The sequence below is a fragment of the Malaclemys terrapin genome, chromosome 23 (genome assembly GCF_027887155.1).
Source record: "Malaclemys terrapin pileata isolate rMalTer1 chromosome 23, rMalTer1.hap1, whole genome shotgun sequence".
Taxonomy (NCBI): domain Eukaryota; kingdom Metazoa; phylum Chordata; order Testudines; family Emydidae; genus Malaclemys; species Malaclemys terrapin.
The window spans coordinates 13,644,112-13,662,123 of NC_071527.1; the positions used below are offsets into that span (position 1 = coordinate 13,644,112).

The 18,012-nt window shown below is 50.7% G+C and overlaps 1 protein-coding gene across 3 annotated transcripts in view; it reads left to right on the plus strand.

Moving 5' to 3' along the window:
* HDAC7 (histone deacetylase 7) overlaps positions 1-18,012 on the plus strand; it is a 249,718-nt gene that overhangs the window by 114,027 nt on the left and 117,679 nt on the right. The window contains exon 2 of one of the 3 annotated variants that reach the window (XM_054012591.1): positions 1,001-1,063. In XM_054012591.1, the coding sequence (XP_053868566.1) occupies positions 1,001-1,063 (63 nt within the window). Of the gene's footprint in view, positions 1-578; positions 1,064-18,012 lie in introns of those variants that run through there. The other 2 variants (XM_054012590.1, XM_054012592.1) reach the window with 2 other exon arrangements.

Consider the following 18,012-nt stretch of genomic DNA (forward strand, 5'->3'; position numbering starts at 1 on the left):
TCCATCCTCCTGTTGGGAGGGATCAAACTGGCACCCCCTGCATGACACTGAAGGGTGGCCGCCACGGGACGAGGGCCAGAGGCGGAGCTCGTCTCTGGTGCCTTTCGCCGGGGCACGAGAATTATTCCGGAGGTGCCGCGGCCCCGCTGGATGAGCGCCCTTCGCAGCCGCGTAGGGTGACCAGACAGCAAATGTGAATAATCAGGTCAGGGAGTGGGGGGGTAATAGGAGCCTATATAAGAAAAAGGCCCCAAAATCGGGACTGTTCCTATAAAATCGGGACATCTGGTCACCCTATCCCCGCAGCTCCTGGGGGGGATGTTGCATCAGAGCCGCGCCTGCCTTGCGCAACGTGGATGCGGAGTGTCCCAGCCCTCCCAGGCGGGCGGGGGCTGTCTCGGTTCGGCCCCCTCCAAAGGGGGCTGCTGCGGAGCGAGCCCTCCCGAGCCCCGGCCGCGAGCTCGGCGGCCCGGCCCGGGCTCGCTCTGCGGCTGGAGCTCGCTCGCTCGCCTGCAATGGCAAACTTTCCTGGCTCGATTGCCATTGGCCGCGGCCCGGCCAATCGCGAGCGCCCTTCGCAAACAATGCAACTTTTTTTTTTCCCCGTGCCCCGCTCGGGCTGTTTCGGGGCGAGCCCCTCCCCGAGCTGTTCGTGCGCCGGGCCCGGGCTGGGGAGGCCGCCGCAGGTGCACCGGCCGCGGAAAGCCCGGAGCGCAGCGCACGGGGCTGCAGCCGGAGCGCACGGGGATGGGCGGCGCTCGGCGGCTCGCGGGCTCCTGAGATCATGGCCCCGAGGGAAGCCCCCGCGCCCTGCCCCTCCTCCAGCTGAAGGAGCCGCCGGCAGGAAGCCGCTGCCTGCAGGCGAGCCCGGCTCCGACGCCCGCTGCCTGGGCGGGGGCGATGGCCGCGTTGCCCCGCTGACCCCCGGCAGCAGGCTCCATGCCCGGGCTCCATCAGCGGCTCCACACCATTTACGAGTCGGATTCTGTTTTCTCCCCAGATGGAATTAAAGGCGGAGACGCGAGTGTGAGCTTGGCCCCGGGGAGCGGCGCCGCCAGCCAGAGTAAGTGATCCCCCCCCCCGGCTGTCCCTGGGGCCGGGGTGCAGAGAGCCCGGGGTGCAGAGAGCCCGGGGGGCACCTCGCCCGGGTCAGGGCTCGCTGCGCCCGCCGAGCGGGGCGGGCTGCGCCCTGGCTTGGGATGCAGAGAAAAGGGAAATGAGAAAGGAGACGGAGCTATTTTTGCCTCTCCCCACATGACTAGGCCCTGCGACATGCAATGGGCTTAATGAACCAGCCGCAGGGATTTCCTCCTCTTCCCCCCCGCCTCGCTTGAGAGGGAGGTCTTAAGCAGCTGAGAGGTGGGATTCCCTGGGTCCCCTCTTCAAAGACGGAGCAGCTGGGTGCGCGTGGACATGGGGCAAGGTTTCGCTGCCCAAGAGCAGTCTGTCCGGGTGGGGTGTGTCCCCTGCCATGACTCTCCGTTCTGCTGGTGTCATCGAGAGCCCAGATGGACAGTAAGCAAGTGATGGTTCCCCTAGGGAGGATGAGTCTTCTGCTTTGCCTGCACAGAGCAGGAGTTCTCCAAGCCATGGCATCAGGGGGTCCCTTTGCAGGTGGCTGTGGAGGGAGGCACAGGCATCACGTTTCTGCAAAACATTGGGGTGTAATTTGAGGAATCCAGTCCAAGGCAAGCAGGATGTTTAACCCATCTGGAAATGAAGGCGCAGGCCTTGTGGAGATTAGTTAGCTCTGCTTATGTCCTCCAGAGCCCTAACACCATGCATAGCCCGTGTCTTCCTCAGGTGAAGTTGGTCAGTATCTGATGTAGGATACTGCCGAATCATCCAGTCCCACCCTGCATGGTGCTAGTGTGAGTTTAAGTCTGGGGGTCTTGTTGTTCTGAGAGACACAGTATGCGGTGAGTGTCCTGTCCACTCTCTGGTTCTGTGGTAGACGGTTGCACTGCTATCTTGGTGTCAGATATGTGCTGGGGATTGTGTGTGTGATTGCATCTCATGGGGTTCAAACAAGACTCTTATGCCATTAACAGGAGGGTGGTGTTTGTAGTCCTGGCAGGAAGCTGCATTAGACATAGATCTAAGGGGATGTCCAGGTTAAGGAGTATCGACGTGAGCCCAGTGCATCTCTATCACCCTGCTGGATATCTTGGCTCTAGAGAGTGGATAACACCAAGGCTTGTCTATGCAGGACACTCGGGAAAGTTAAGACCGATTAATCTTGGAATCAAGAGTAGACGTTAAAGATCTGCTCTAGGAATTATTCTGGGGAAGTTCTATGGCCTGTGTTATCAAGGAGGTGAGACGAGAGATCACAATGGGCCCTGCTGGCCTTAGAATCTATGAACCTATAAGCTGTGATTTTTAAAGTGAATTAAACCTCTGGCTAATGCTGCAGTGAACTAACGCCACTTCTGAATGAGAACATCCACACAGGAGTTAAGGTGCTTTAACTTCACAGCTTTCGTTAATTCATTTTACTTTCCTGAGTGTCCCCAGGTAGCCAGGCCTTAAGGCAGTTCACTAACTGCACAAATATTGCCAACCCAAATATTCAAAAACCATGACTAAGGGCCCACCCAAATCAAGTGTACCTTAAAAATCATTAGTTAAAAAAAAACAAAAAAACTTGGGTCTCTTTATTTGCCGTCTGTTTTTTTTTTTTTTTAGCCTGCAGGAATCATATTTTCAAGTGTTTCTACAACAACCATGAGGGCTAGAAACTTACGCTTGTTTTTTTTTTTTTTTTAATAAAAGCTGAGATTCTCACGTAACTGTTTGACTTCCGGAGCTTTCAGGAAAAACATGAGCTATCATGTGACTCACGATAAAATTCAAGAGTGGGCAACGCTGCAAAGTTGTATGTTACCTTCCTTGGACGCTTTGGCTGAGATGCCACTGTGATATTTTGTATAAAAAGGGACATAAGCAGAATACGGTACCTCAGAGCCTTCATAAATGGCCATTTCAAGCCATGTTTGAATCTTGTTGAGGTACCAGGCTGGGTCCATGTGGGTGTTTGGAGCTGATTAGTGGGCAGTATTGGTGGTACCCTTCCCATAGGAGGTGTGTTTGGCTCTGTCTTGGGAACAGAAATGTCACTGTAGTGCCCTGGACATCCAGATCTTGCTCTGCTTGACACCGCTAATGCTCCAGAAAAACAGAGCTTTCAGCACTTCCCATGTTAGCATGGCTTTAGTGTACAGAACGGGGGATTTGGATAGATACTCTGCCCAGCCTTGTAACTAGGCTATATTCAGGGACTTCTGCAGAAGTGATGATGCTGTGCCATCTGGGCGAGGTTTGGCTCAGGTGTGTGTGTGCTGGGCAAAAATAGGGGCCACTTTATTTAGAGATCTAAATCTGCCCAGTGTCCGTGGAGCAGAGGAAGGAAGGGACTAGAGCTAGCACTAGGCACCCCCTGGGCATCAGTGTAATGTGTTACTGTTAAGAGTTCTCTCCTTCGCATGTGCAGTATCTTCTCTGAGAGCTGAAACCCCAATGCCATGTGCTGAAGTCAGAGGCACTGGCTGCATGGGACGGAAAGGGCATCATCCCACGAGGGAGCAGTGCTTCTTCGGACCTCTCACCCAGTCACCAATCTGGGGATTTAGAAATATCTGAAATTAACATCACTGCATGTGTGCCCCTCTCTGAGTTTGGGAGAACCAGAGACACTGCTGTCCCAAGCGTCTGGGGGATGTGGCAGCACTGGGCAACTCAACATACTGTAGGTAGATTTCTTCCTGACTGTCCCACTGTATAAAGCGTGCAGTGACTGCCCTTCAGGTGTGCTTTCCCTCTCGTCCCAGCTGTGTACTTTATTTCTGGGCCTGGGCAGGGAAGGGTGGGGCTCAAGTTCTGTGGAGATAAAAATGTGATGCTTATGACCAGATGTGTACAGAGCTCTTCGGCCTGGAAACCACAGGCTTTCTTGGAAGATCTCCAGTACTTCCTGATTTGGGCTGAGCCACTCCTGGGATTTCAGCATTTCCTATTCAGCTGCCTGATGTGAGTAGGAAGTAAGAGAGAGTGAAAACAAAACAACAGTCAGATAGTTTGCATGTCAGAAAAGGTTTGGGGCTTCGGTTTGAATCTGGGGAAACGGGTCAGGGCAGTTTAGATCTTATCAGCAGGGATTTCTGACCTTGTTAATATCTCCTGTTGGTTAATATCTTGCAAGCTTCAGCTGTGTAAACGGCACAAAGCCATTCCATGCAGCCACATGTTCCTGGCTCTCTTATCGTGGGGTGGGGTTGGGGGCCATGCATGTGCATGCGTGTGCACACTCTTTCCGCTTGTTTCTTACACCAGCTTGTTGCATCTTGCCTGAATTTAGACTGGAAGCTCTCCAGGGCAGGGACTGTCTCTTACTGTGTGCTTGCACAGTGCCCAGCAGAGTGGAGTCCTGATCTGTTCTGGAGCCTTTCAGTGGTTCTGGAATACAGATACTACATAATAATATCCAAACTAGTGTCAAGATCTAGACTTGGTCTGCACTAGCAAATTATGTCAGTATAAGTGGCACTCAGGAGTCTGGAACTCAACACCCCTGAGCGACACAGTTATACCGACCTAACCCCAAGTGTAGACAGTGTTTTATGTCAATGACATAGCTGATGCCCTTTGGGGAGGTAGAGTACCTACGCTTGGTATGCTGCGTACGTAGCATCTTCACTAAGCAGCTGCAGTGCTGTAAGTGTAGATAAGCTCTTAGTAATGAGTCTTCTCTGCTCACAAGCTTGTGGGTCTGGATTTGCATTTTGCTTTTTGTGGCGACTGGGAATTCAGATCAGATTTGTTGCTAGAGCACAGGCCTCCGTGCGTGGATTTTTGGCTCTCAAGGATATATTTACATTTCAGAAAGTCTGTGGCTTAAAATAAAACCCTAGATTCGTGTCTGATATGGGGAGCTTGGTCTTGTCTCCATCAAGGAGCTGAAGTTGTTCTAGTCAAAGCCATTTGGTGCTGGATGACTCAAGTCCGGTGCTTGTGGTAATGTCTGTGGGGATGTGAATGGCACTGCTAATCGTTACTGGTTAGTTGGCATGAGTGAAAGCTGGGATAATTTACACCCTTGGGGGTGGAGCACAAAGAGGGTCTCACAGGAGGATGTGATCACCATCCCCAAGAATTCACACATCATTAGTCAGGCTCCAAAAATCATGAGATGTTTTTAAAATACTGGAACCTTTGGAGTGCATGCTCTCAAGCTTTTTCCTGTAGCCAGGAGGGCTAGAAACACTTTCTTTTTTTTTAAATGAAAGTTGAGATTCCCATGTAACCCCATGAATCCAGCATAGGGCTTTAGGAGGAACTCCATAACCCATGACTCTTATGAATAAAATCATGAGTTGGCAGCATTGCAGAGTGCAAGAAAAAGCAGCTCCATGCATCTTGTCAGTCTGGTTACCTCCTGTTGGTTGCCTTCCCTGCTACACCCTCCGCCTCCCGCCACTGTGGACAGGGCCGGCTTTAGCAAGTGTGGGGCCCGATTCCCGGGGCTTGTACTCACCAGGCGGCGCTCCCAGTCTTCGTCGGCACTTCAGATTGCCGGCCAGGGGAGCGGGGTCGCGGGGCCGCCACGCTCCGGCCGGAGCTCCAGCCAGGAGAGTAGGCCCGTGGGGCTTGCAGCGCTCCGGCTGGGGTCACGGAGCCGCCATGCTCCATCCGGAGCTCCAGCCAGGAGAGCAGGGACACGGGCTAGTTGCGCTCCGGCCAGAGCTCCAGCCAGGAGAGCGGGCCCGCCGCGCTCCGGCCGGAGCTCCAGCCAGGAGAGCGGGGCCGCGGGCTAGCCGCGCTCCGGCCAGAGCTCCAGACAGGAGAGCGGGGCCACCGAAGACCCCGGAGCAGACCTTGGGTTAGTAAGAAAATTAAAAAGGCGCCTAAGGCGCGGGGCCCTCTTAAGCGCGGGGCCCAATTCCGGGGAATCGGGCGAATCGGCATAAAGCCGGCCCTGACTGTGGAATGTACATTCCACCAGCTTTCACTCACTCTGTCTCGTAACACACTACCATTTGTGTCCCCTTGTTCTGCTCTGTGTAGAGGGCAGGGAATGCGTCTCCCTTCTGATCCGGTGCAGATTGGGCCATGAAGTGAGATGTTCAGCTTGGTGAGAGCTAGATTTTTGCCCAAACTCTGATGTGAGATGCTGTGCTGATGCTATCCCCTCTCGGGGAGCAAGAGCCTACCCTTGCAGTGGGGTCAGTCTTGGCCACTTAAGACTCTTGTCTCATTTCTAGCTCCTGCGATCCCTTTCTGTGCTCCCCTACCTCCCTGACTCTCAGCATGCAGGGCCTGGAATCGTCCACTCCACTTGTCCCAAGACTTGTTTTTCTGATCTGATTTGTTACCCATTTCTTTTCCCAGCCTGGACAGGGCTTCTCTGCCTTTGGCCATGTGGCTGGTCTCTGTTCTGAGCTCTGCCACCCCATCACTGTGTAGTGTTCAGTCCAGCTCCAGCCGCAGGGGATAAGAAGGGGAGCCAGCCAGTGCAGAATGGGTAGGTGAGTCACTCCTGTGAGCAGTTGTGTTCAGAGCACTTCCCAGTGTCTGCGTTTCATTATCTTGCTCTACTCCCTGAAGTCCTGAGCCAAGATGCCTCTTTTCCTGTCACAGACCTTGTTTGTTGTGTGCATATTAACCCCATCTTTGCTGTGTTTCTCATGCAACCCGTTACCATGGGAAAGTGAGCAAAAGCTGAGCGAGAATTTCATGGCCTGGCTGAATCTGAAAAGCCTCATCACAGCTGGGTGGCCCTGCCTCAGAATGTGCGGCTGCCTTTGATTGAAGAATCAAAGGGGTCCAAAGCCACCATGTTACATCCAGTTCTGCATTTTCAGCTTTCCTCACAATGGGTTTGACTGGCCTCCTGTATGGAAGGAGCACGGGGCGCCTCAGTGCCCGTCTCACTTATAGTCCCATCCAAAACAATAAAGAGCTAAGCTGTTGGATGTGCCATATCCAGTTGGCAGCCAAAGGCCTCTAAAACTACAGGACACAAGGTAAAAGTGGTGGTTCCACCCTGGTGCTGTCCTTGAGCTGCCGTGACATTAGCTGTGGGGGCAGAGATATCCTATGACTTGAATGCTGTTGGAATGGGGTGGAAAATCAGCAGCAGAAATGAAAAAGTGCTGGATGAATCTGCCGCCAATAGTAGGAGGTCCAGTGGCAGCTGGGCGTAGAGTCTACTGAGTGAGTGTGTCAGTTCTCTGTCACGCTAGGAAGGCCATAGTTTGTTTGTGCATTGTCTGGGGTTAGGGTGACCAGATGTCCCGATTTTATAGGGACAGTCCCGGTTTTTGGGGCTTTTTCTTATATAGGCTCCTATTACCCCCCAACTCCCGTCCCAATTTTTCACACTTGCTGTCTGGTCACCCTATCTGGGGAGGGAAATCACTTTGGGGACATGCAGCCCTCAGAGGAAGTGTCAGGGACCCTAGCCAGGGGCAGTGTCTGTGAATGTCTCCTTTGACTCTAATACCTGGGGAAAGAGCTTTGCATTTTGTTTTTAATTACAAACTTCTTTTCTGTTCAACCAAGTGCAGAGAAATGGGATTAGGATCCTGTTTATGTAATAGTTATATAGTGGTCGCACCTAGAGGCTAGCCAGTTTAGGACCCATTGTGCTACACACTGTATAAACCTATAGCAAACAATAATCCCTTCCTAGAAGAGCTTAAACTCATGGGCAGGTCTACGCTTAAAATGCTGCAGTGGGGTCGCTGTAGCGCTTCAGTGAAGACACTAGCTACACTGATGGGAGAGCTTCTTCCATTGACATAGTTAATCCACTTTCCCACAAGGCGGTAGCTATTTTAATGGGAGAATTCTCCTGTCAGTTATATTAATGATTAATAGAGATATCCCATCTCCTAGAACTGGAAGGGACCTTGAAAGGTCATTGAGTCCAGCCCCCTGCCTTCACTAGCAGGACCAAGTACTGATTTTGCCCCAGATCCCCAAGTGGCCCCCTCAAGGATTGAGCTCACAACCCTGGGTTTAGCAGGCCAATGCGCAAACCACTGAGCTATCCCTCCTCCCTGAGTGACACACTTATACCAACCTAACCCCCAGTGTAGACGGCGCTATGCCAACCAGAGGGCTTCTCCCTTCGACATAGCTACCGCCTCTTGGGAAGGTGGAGTACCTACACCTACAGGAGAAACTCTCCTGTGGGAGTGAGTAGCATCTTCACTAAGTGCTACAGCAGTGCACCTACACCAGTGCAGCGTTTTAAGTGTAGACAATCCCTTAGAAATCTCAGGACTGTTTTTAAGAAGACCCCTGGGGATGTTTATTGTGAGCTCTTAACACTTCAGTTCAGTGCTGTCTACACCGGGGGTTAGGTCGGTTTAATGAGTTGCTCAGGGGTATGGATTTTTCACCCTCCTGAGCGATGTAGTTATACCCACCTAATTTCCTAGTGTAGACCTGGCGGAAAAGACAAGACCTAGCAGGTGAGTGAGAAGAACAGTCCCTTCGTGGGAATGCAGAGGCAGAAATGAGAGCCCATGGAGGAGAGCAGAGCAGAGTCCCCTGGGATAGGTAGGGGCTGGCTGCTGTCACTATTTCTGCCTTTAACTGAGAGCTTACACTCCTCTGGGGACTGGTCTCCCAGACTTCCCAGCAGTGCCTTCTCCAGCAGTTACTAGCCCCACAATGAAGGTGCATTGGGAGCACTCGAGACTCCTGTTTACTAAGCAGGACACAACCTCTGAGGTTCAAGTTTAGCCATAACAAATGGAGCTGGTATGCTTGGGTGGCTCCTTGTTCCATTATTCATGTTATAAATAGTAGCTGGAACCCAGGTGGAAGGCTGTTAATTGGCCTTGGAAAATTCCTGAGCACATCTAGGAGGGTTGGTGCTGACCAAGAGCAAGTTAACCCTTGGCAGATGGGGTTTGGAGGCAGCATCTGCTCTGGCTGTTCTGCTCTGCTCTTGTGAGGCAGAAGTGCCAGTAAATAAATCACTAAGAGGATGGAAATGCAGTGCCATGTGTTGCAGTTGTGCTGCCCCTCCTGTGCACTGCCCTCTGACACCAAGCCACAGTCCTGCAGATTCTTTCTCCCCGAATTCTCCTCCCCGTGGGTGTTGGGATCCAACACCAGATGCTCCTAAGTAGCGTTATCACTGGAGGGCCTGGTCTGGTGCTAGCTGTTAAAAGGGGAGAGGCAGGACTTATGCCATTGGACTATCAATGATGAAGCCTCACAACTTCTCCAGCTGGTTTCTGGTCTGTCCTTAATCCCCGCTTGTTAAGGGGGTTAGGGAGGCTGGGCACCATCATTTATCCACAAGCACAATTCTCTCTCTCTCTCCCTCCTTTGTCCGTCTGTCTTGTCAACTGACTGTGTATCTCTCCTGCTGCCTATGGAGCACCTGGCACAATGGGACGTGGATCTCGGCTGGGGCCTCTAGATGCTACTGTAATGCAAATGCATATTCATAAAAATGCTATCCAAGGGGCTCTTTTTCCTTTCCTGTGTCTTGCTGTTATTATGGGTACCCCAGTAGTGTCTAGGGACTCCCAGCGTGCTGGGCACTGCATAGACATATACACTCCAAAATAGGTACGGCTTTACTTGATGCAGCTTCCCACAGAGATGGACTCTCTAGAGAACATTTGTACCTGGACCAACAGACACGCCAAACTTGAGCACATGAGGATTTGCTTAAATGTAGTGTCCTCTTACCCCCTCCTCCTCCACATAATGTAAAACTTATCACCATCCTGCAAATCAAGTGCATTGCACAGTCATACTGAGATGTTTTCAGATACCTAACGAGCGCTAAGAACAATACAAAGTGTGCAGTCACCTTTGGGATGAGGTGCTCTGACTTGCTGGTGTCGTGCACCCAATCTGCAGTTGCTTGGCACTGATGTAAATGATTGCACATGGTGCAAGATAAGAGCAAATCAGGCCCGGAGACTTTTGAGGGAAGGGTATGAATTCTAGGAGGAGATGAGGGAGCTGGGGAAAAAAGGGAGAGATTGAATGAATGGGTGGGGGCAGGGAGGACACTGAGTGGGCGTCATGCAGTTGGGAGTCTGTGTTTACAATGTTTTAGAAAGGGTATAAATATCCAGGGGCCTGATGGCTCTCATAAGAGTAACTCCTATTGGATGCAGTCATGGGAGCTGTACATGCCTGGAGAGGGGGAGTTGGGCATTTGCACTGGTTTCCAAATTCCAAGAGATTTTGTTAATTACTTTGGCAGAGAAGGTGAAGCTTAACACACCTCGGTATTTTGGGAGCACTGGGCTCCCAGCAAAAGTTGCTTTATTTGAGGAGCTGATGTGATGTGGCTTTTAGTCTTCAAACTTTTAGCCATCCAGCACTTATTGGTTGTGGCTATTCCGCACCACTTGTTTGCACTGGCACTTCACAAACATGGTCCTAGCCCTGAAGAGCATACAAACTGTGGCCCCTATCCTGGCAGAATCCCAGTGGATCTGTTGCAAGATCAGAGTAGAATAATTTCCTCATCCTAGTGTTTGACGTGGAAATGAGTTGTTAGAATCAGTGCTGGATTTGTGGTGCTGAATCTTCCAGCTGTGAGGAACCCCTGGCTGGCTCTGCTCTACTCTGTTGGGCTAGTCACCTGTCTCTCTATCTAGAAGGGAACTTGGATGTGGAGTGTGTCCTCTAGTGGTGTTTCGAGGAGGGATATTCAACAAATTGGTTATTTCCAAGCGGTACCCCCATAGTGACAGTTTCTGCCATTGGACCTTTCTTCTAGCTTTAATTGTCTTAAGTGGCCATTCAAAGGGCCAATGAAAATCAGTTGCCTCATGGAGGGAGCTCCTGTCATGGATGTAGAGCAGGAGTACACACAGTTGTTTGGAGAGCTCTCATGAGGCAGGAGGATGTCCAGTAAAGATGGCCTCTTGGGCAGGTGTCACCAGGGCTTGTACAGCAGGGCAGGTTGTGGATGCTGTAGTGCACTGGAGTCTATTTGGGCACATTGCATTGCCCTGTGTCTGTTCTGACATCTCCGCTCAGGAACTGTAAAGGCAGGAGTTCTGTCCATTGTCCCACAAACTGGGCTCCTTCTGAAGGTCTTGAAAGTCCTGAGCTGAGCAGAGTTCATTCTGGGTGAACCACAGTGGCATGGTGCAGTTCCTGCATTGTTCATGGTAGGGTGGAGCCAATAAGAGGGCCAGTTTTGGCTTGTAAAACTTGTTGTCAGTTCCAGCTCTCTGCTGTGGCCTCCAGCTCTCCATGCAGGTTCCTTCTGCCTGAGCGATTGTTTGCTAAAACCGTCTGAATTACAGTTTAAAACAAAACAATCCGTCCTCTCCCCTTCTGCGGAGAGGGCTAGTGAACAGCTTGTTGTCCTTTTAACCTGACTCCCAGCTCTAGCCTTCCCCTGAGAAGCCATGTTCCCCAGCTACTGCGGCCTCCGTCATCAAAGTTCATCCAAACCAAACGGGACCTAATTTTTGCCCAGAAGTGCTGTCCTTTGGGGTGCGCTCGTGTCAGGTCTGTAATTTTGTGTCTTAGTGAAGGGGACATTTCTCAAGTTAATGAGCCACCAGTGACTTTAGGAACTGGCTCGGTGACCCATCTGAGTAATAGTGGATGATTTACTACTGGGCCCAGTTCTCTGTGATATGTCCAGTCCAACCAACTCCTTTCCAGATTTTCTGGTTGAACATTATGTATAGGGTGAGATACTCATCCCTTCAACAACCACTGGCAAGGGAATTTCAGCTACGCGTTGCCATAATTCTCATGCAGTGCTCTCTGCTCCCCGATCCATCAAATTCCCTTTTCCTGTCATCAGTGTGGACGCTCCTCATATAGGGAGTGGGAGGGACAGACAGACCAAGCTCTCTGGGTCAGGAACTCTTTTCTGTGTTCATACAGCATCTGGCACAGTGGGTCCCTATCCATGACAAGGGCTGCTAGCTGCTACTGTAATACAGATAATAAACAACTGAATCAGTTCTATTTTTCTTCTGCCACTAAAGCCGGTTATTGGCAGAACTGTCTAGAATTCTGTGCATGTGTGTGTAATTCCACATGGTTATGGAGTTAAATCAGATGTGTCCACTCGTGCTTCGTGCACACATGACAAAGGTGTGTGCAGGTGGCAGAGTCTGTGTACTTGCGTTCGTTATTCACTGTTTTTTTTTTAATACCTCACGGAGTGAGTGAAATAAAGAGAGATCCAGTCTTGTTATGGACTTTCAGTTCCTAGGTGTTGGGAATGCCATAGGAAAACCAGAGACCACATTATTTCAGGCTACCGGAGGCAAAGGACCCTTAAAATCATATTCACCAGTGTGAATCCCAAGGTAGTTGGGTTTATTTGGGGTGCTGCGGGAGTCTGAGCAGTGCACCCCACAGCCCCGATCAAGCCTGTGAAAGGGCCCACTGAAGTCAATGTTGAAAGTTAAGCATGTGCACCTTCCCCTGGGGCTGGGGTTGGTGCTGCCCCTGTACTCGCACCTTTTGGTTCTGGAAAGCTGTGCTCTCCAAAGAGGGCTGGAAAGGCAGTGAGGAGTGGGAAAGAGTCCTCTGAGGGGCTAGAATTTGCCAGCCCAGCATGTCCTTAGCTGTCCTTCCCAAGACAGCTGCTGGAGTGATGGCTGCATGTGTACATGGCATGATGCAAGCCATAATGGATGTAGGGGATGAAAGACAGGTTCCCAGGAGTGGGACCAGGTGCATGTTATTCAGTGTAGGATTTTGCAGCAAGGCTCAGGATATAGACCTGATGTGTCTAACTCGTTCTGTGGGGAGGGCTGTATGGCCCTTTCTCTGAGCTGGCGAACAAAGAGCTGGCAAGAGGCTAACGGTGTGGGCTTGTCCTGCTGCAACCAGGTTCTCGTGGTTAAAGATGCTGTTAGAGTAAATGCCTGTCTGATCCCTCTCTTCCTCTGCCCAGTTAGGGGCCCCCTTTCCCCACACCCATGTGATATTCTTCCTCTTTCCCAACAGTTCCTCTCTTTGCTCCCCCCCATCTTTGGGAATTGTCTCGGCTCTTCTCTTCCTCCGTCCCTCTTTGGAGGAATATCCCTCATTTCCTTACACAGGGGACAGGGTTAGCTCAGTGGTTTGAGTGTTGGCCTACTAAACCCAGGGTTGTGAGTTCAATCCTTGAGGGGGCCATCTAGGGATCTGGGGCAAAAATCTGTCAGGGGGTTGGATTAGATGACCTCCTGAGGTCCCTTCCAACTCTGATAGTCTATGACAGCAGGAGCCTGAGGCTGGGGCAGAGCTGAGTGGGTACTTGACAGCTAGTGGGGGATGGTGGCTCAGTGGCCTCCACCCAGCGCCAGGAAGGCTGTGGGTTGGATCCCTTGGAAACTCATGGGATGAGTTGGGGGTTGGAAGGATGGGCCTTGGGGCTGGATCAAGCCTGCAGGCCCTGTGTTTGGTATCCTGCTATGGGCACAGCCAACCCCTTCCTGTGCATGTTGTAGTCCTGCATTGAAGAGCTACCATTTCCCTTCCCTGGCCCCCACCCATTTCCCTCCTGCTGCTTTTGTCCATTGTGCTGTGGGAGAAAAGGGTTTGCTAGAAGGGTGCTGTGTGTGCCTAATGCAGTAATGGAGAGTCTCTCGTTGGTGGGACTTAGCCCCTGTGCCCTTCACTGATTGCTCCTGTGCCTGGAATCCAGAAATCAACCAGGATCAGGCCTGGTCTACACTTAACATTTCGGTCGACATAACGATGGCACTCAGGGGTGTGAAAAAATCCTGGAGTGTCCAGGTGTAGACACAGCTAGGTAGATGGAAGAATGCTTTTGTTGACCTAGCTACCATCGCTTGGGAAGGTGGTGTTTCTGCAGTGATGGAAAATCCCCTTCCATCGCGGTAGGTTGTGTCTCGATTGGGCGGTTATGTTGGCATAGCTACAGCACTGTAGCTGGGCTGGTTTCGTTCCTGTAGCGCAGACGTGGCCTCAGATCCAGGCCATGGTTCCCTCCTATAGGAAGGACTGGTCCTACGGTGACAGGCTGTCACACCACGTCCCTGACCCAGTCCCTGCAATGCTTCTGTGTCGGAGGAGCACACACAATGGCAACAGCTCCACCAAAGTGCCTAAGTCTATCCATGGCTCTTAGTGAGGTTACAGATGTGTCACATACTGCTTCCTCCTTATGTCCTGTTATGTCATTCTGTCCCACCAGCCAAATGTGCCTGAAATAGCTGCCAATCCTGGCAGGTTTTGTTTCATAGATCGCTTCTATTCTTAGCTCACTGGTTAGTTGAGCAAGCCACGTTGCCCAATAGTCACGCATTCACGTCTGTAGGGAGAAAGGATAGTGAATTATGCCCCATACAAAATTTTTTGCTTATATTTCATAGCATCTCTAAATTGAAATATGTGCATATCCCTACCCAGCAATCTCAAACTTGCAAACATTGGGCTCCTTCAGCGAGGGAGCCGCAAACACACAAGTGTGAAATAAGAGCCCTGGAGGTTGGCATGTAGCCTCAGCCAGACACAGATAAAATGACCCAAGAGGATGTGACACTCTTTGCTGACTGGTCTGTCACTTCTGAGCCAGCTTTTCCTATCAGAGGTGGTTGTGCTGCTGGACGGTGGCTGGATGTGTACATGGCATGATGCGAGCCATATGGATGTAGGGGATGAAAGACATGCACCTGGTCCCACTCCTGGGAACCTGTTATTCAGTGTAGGATTTTGCAGCAAGGCTCAGGATATTTGCCTCATTAGTGATATCTGTCACTTACTGGAAGTTTATTCCTGGATGGTTAGCATTTGTGACTTCCCTTCTCTGGCATGGCTGTGTATCCCACAGGGCTAGTCACAACCGACCTGGTTGAAAGTACTCCTTCGGGCTGTGATGTATGCAAGGAGGAATTCTGTGCACAGGAGACTAAATTAAGGTGCAGGGATAGAAGTCATATTTGTGAGCCATAATAACTTCTGGCACAGGAAGTTTGAAATCCACCTCCTATTGGGTTCGTGCAGATCATAGAATCATAGAATATCAGGGTTGGAAGGGACCTCAAGAGGTCATCTAGTCCAACCCCCTGCTCAAAGCAGGACCAATTCCCAACTAAATCATCCCAGCCAGGGCTTTGTCAAGCCGGGCCTTAAAAACCTCCAAGGAAGGAGACTCCACCACCTCCCTAGGTAACGCATTCCAGTGTTTCACCACCCTCCTAGTGAAATAGTTTTTCCTAATATCCAACCTGGACCTTCCCCACTGCAATTTGAGACCATTGCTCCTTGTTCTGTCATCTGCCACCACTGAGAACAGCCGAGCTCCATCCTCTTTGGAACCCCCCTTCAGGTAGTTGAAAGCAGCTATCAAATCCCGCCTCATTCTTCTCTTCTGGAGACTAAACAATCCCAGTTCCCTCAGCCTCTCCTCATAAGTCATGTGCTCCAGACCCCTAATCATTTTTGTTGCCCTCCGCTGGACTCTTTCCAATTTTTCCACATCCTTCTTGTAGTGTAGGGCCCAAAACTGGACACAGTATTCCAGATGAGGCCTCACCAATGTCGAATAAAGGGGAACGATCACGTTCCTCGATCTGCTGGCAATGCCCCTACTTATACAGCCCAAAATGCCGTTAGCCTTCTTGGCAACAAGAGCACACTGTTGACTCATATCCAGCTTCTCGTCCACTGTGACCCCTAGGTCCTTTTCTGCAGAACTGCTACCTAGCCATTCGGTCCCTAGTCTGTAGCAGTGCATGGGATTCTTCCGTCCTAAGTGCAGGACTCTGCACTTGTCCTTGTTGAACCTCATCAGGTTTTTTTTGGCCCAATCCTCTAATTTGTCTAGGTCCCTCTGTATCCGATCCCTACCCTCTAGTGTATCTAGTACGCCTCCTAGTTTAGTGTCATCTGCAAACTTGCTGAGAGTGCAGTCCACACCATCCTCCAGATCATTAATAAAGATATTAAACAAAACCAGCACCAGGACCGACCCTTGGGGCACTCCGCTTGAAACCGGCTGCCAACTAGACATGGAGCATTGATCACTACCCATTGAGCCCGACGATCTAGCCAGCTTTCTATCTACCTTACAGTCCATTCATCCAGCCCATACTTCTTTAACTTGGCGGCAAGAATACTGTGGGAGACGGTATCAAAAGCTTTGCTAAAATCAAGGAATAACACACCCACTGCTTTCCCCTCATCCACAGAGCCAGTTATCTCATCTTAGAAGGCAATTAGGTTAGTCAGGCACGACTTCCCCTTTGTGAATCCATGCTGACTGTTCCTGATCACTTTCCTCTCCTCTAAATGTTTCATAATTGATTCCTTGAGGACCTGCTCCATGATTTTTCCAGGGACTGAGGTGAGGCTGACTGGCCTGTAGTTCCCCGGATTCTCCTCCTTCCCTTTTTTAAAAATGGGCACTACATTAGCCTTTTTCCAGTCATCTGGGACCTCCCCCGATCGCCATAAGTTTTCAAAAATAATGGCTGATGGCGGGTGAGATTGCAGAGCCAACTCCTTTAGCACCCTCGGATGCAGCACATCCGGCCCCATGGACTTGTGCACGTCTAGTTTTTCTAAATAGTCCCGAACCACTTTCTCCACAGAGGGCTGGTCACCTTCTCCCCATGCTGTACTGCCTAGTGCAGCAATCTGGGAGCTGACCTTGTTCGTGAAGACCGAGGCAAAAAAAGCATTGAGTACATTAGCTTTTTCCACATCCTCGGTCACTAGGGTGCCTCCCTCATTCAGTAAGGGGCCCACAGTTTCCTTGACTTTCTTCTTGTTGCTAACATACCTGAAGAAACCCTTCTTGTTACTCTTAACATCTCTTGCTAACTGCAACTCCAAGTGTGATTTGGCCTTCCTGATTTCACTCCTGCATGCCTGAGCAATATTTTTATACTCCTCCCCAGTCATTTGTCCAATCTTCCACTTCTTGTAAGCTTCTTTTTTGTGTTTAAGATCAGCAAGGATTTCACTGTTTAGCCAAGCTGGTCGCCTGCCATATTTACTATTCTTTCTACACATCGGGATGGTTTGTTCCTGCAACCGCAATAAGGATTCTTTAAAATACAGCCAGCTCTCCAGGACCCCTTTGCCCTTCATGTTATTCTCCCAGGGGATCCTGCCCATCTGTTCCCTGAGGGAGTCAAAGTCTGCTTTTCTGAAGTCCAGGGTCCGTATTCTGCTGCTCTCCTTTCTTCCTTGTGTCAGGGTCCTGAACTCGACCATGTCATGGTCACTGCCTCCCAGGTTCCCATCCACTTTTGCTTCCCCTACTAATTCTTCCCTGTTTGTGAGCAGCAGGTCAAGAAAAGCTCTGCCCCTAGTTGGTTCCTCCAGCACTTGCACCAGGAAATTGTCCCCTACACTTTCCAAAAACTTCCTGGATTGTCTGTGCACCGCTGTATTGCTCTCCCAGCAGATATCAGGGTGATTAAAGTCTCCCATGAGAACTAGGGCCTGCGATCTAGCAACTTCTGCTAGTTGCCAGAAGAAAGCCTCGTCCACCTCATCCCCCTGGTCTGGTGGTCTATAGCAGACTCCCACCACGACATCACCCTTGTTGCTCACACTTCTCAACTTTATCCAGAGACTCTCAGGTTTTTCTGCAGTTTCATACCGGAGCTCTGAGCAGTCATACTCCTCTCTTACATACAACGCAACTGCCCCACCTTTTCTGCCCTGTGCTAACTGATGTCACTGAACGTAGGACCATTGATGAACCACTGCTGGTTCAGAGTGATTCATATCTTTCCTTGGAAGTCTGACTCCGGCTTTGAGGCGGGTCATGAGGATGTTGGAGAAGGACGCCTGCCAGGAGAATTGGAGCCAATCTGCGTTGCTAGCAGTTGATTAACCTGTTTCACACAAATGTGTTGTAAAATCTGTGCTTTTGGGGCTGCTCCGGCATTGTTGCTCTACTATGGACCAGATTTTTCAAGAGCTCAGCACCTGTGAATGGGCTCTCTTTTAAAATCTAACCACTTATTTTGGTGCCTAAATGGGAATTGAGCGCTTCTGAAAATGTGGCCCTAACTGGTTTATCAGGTA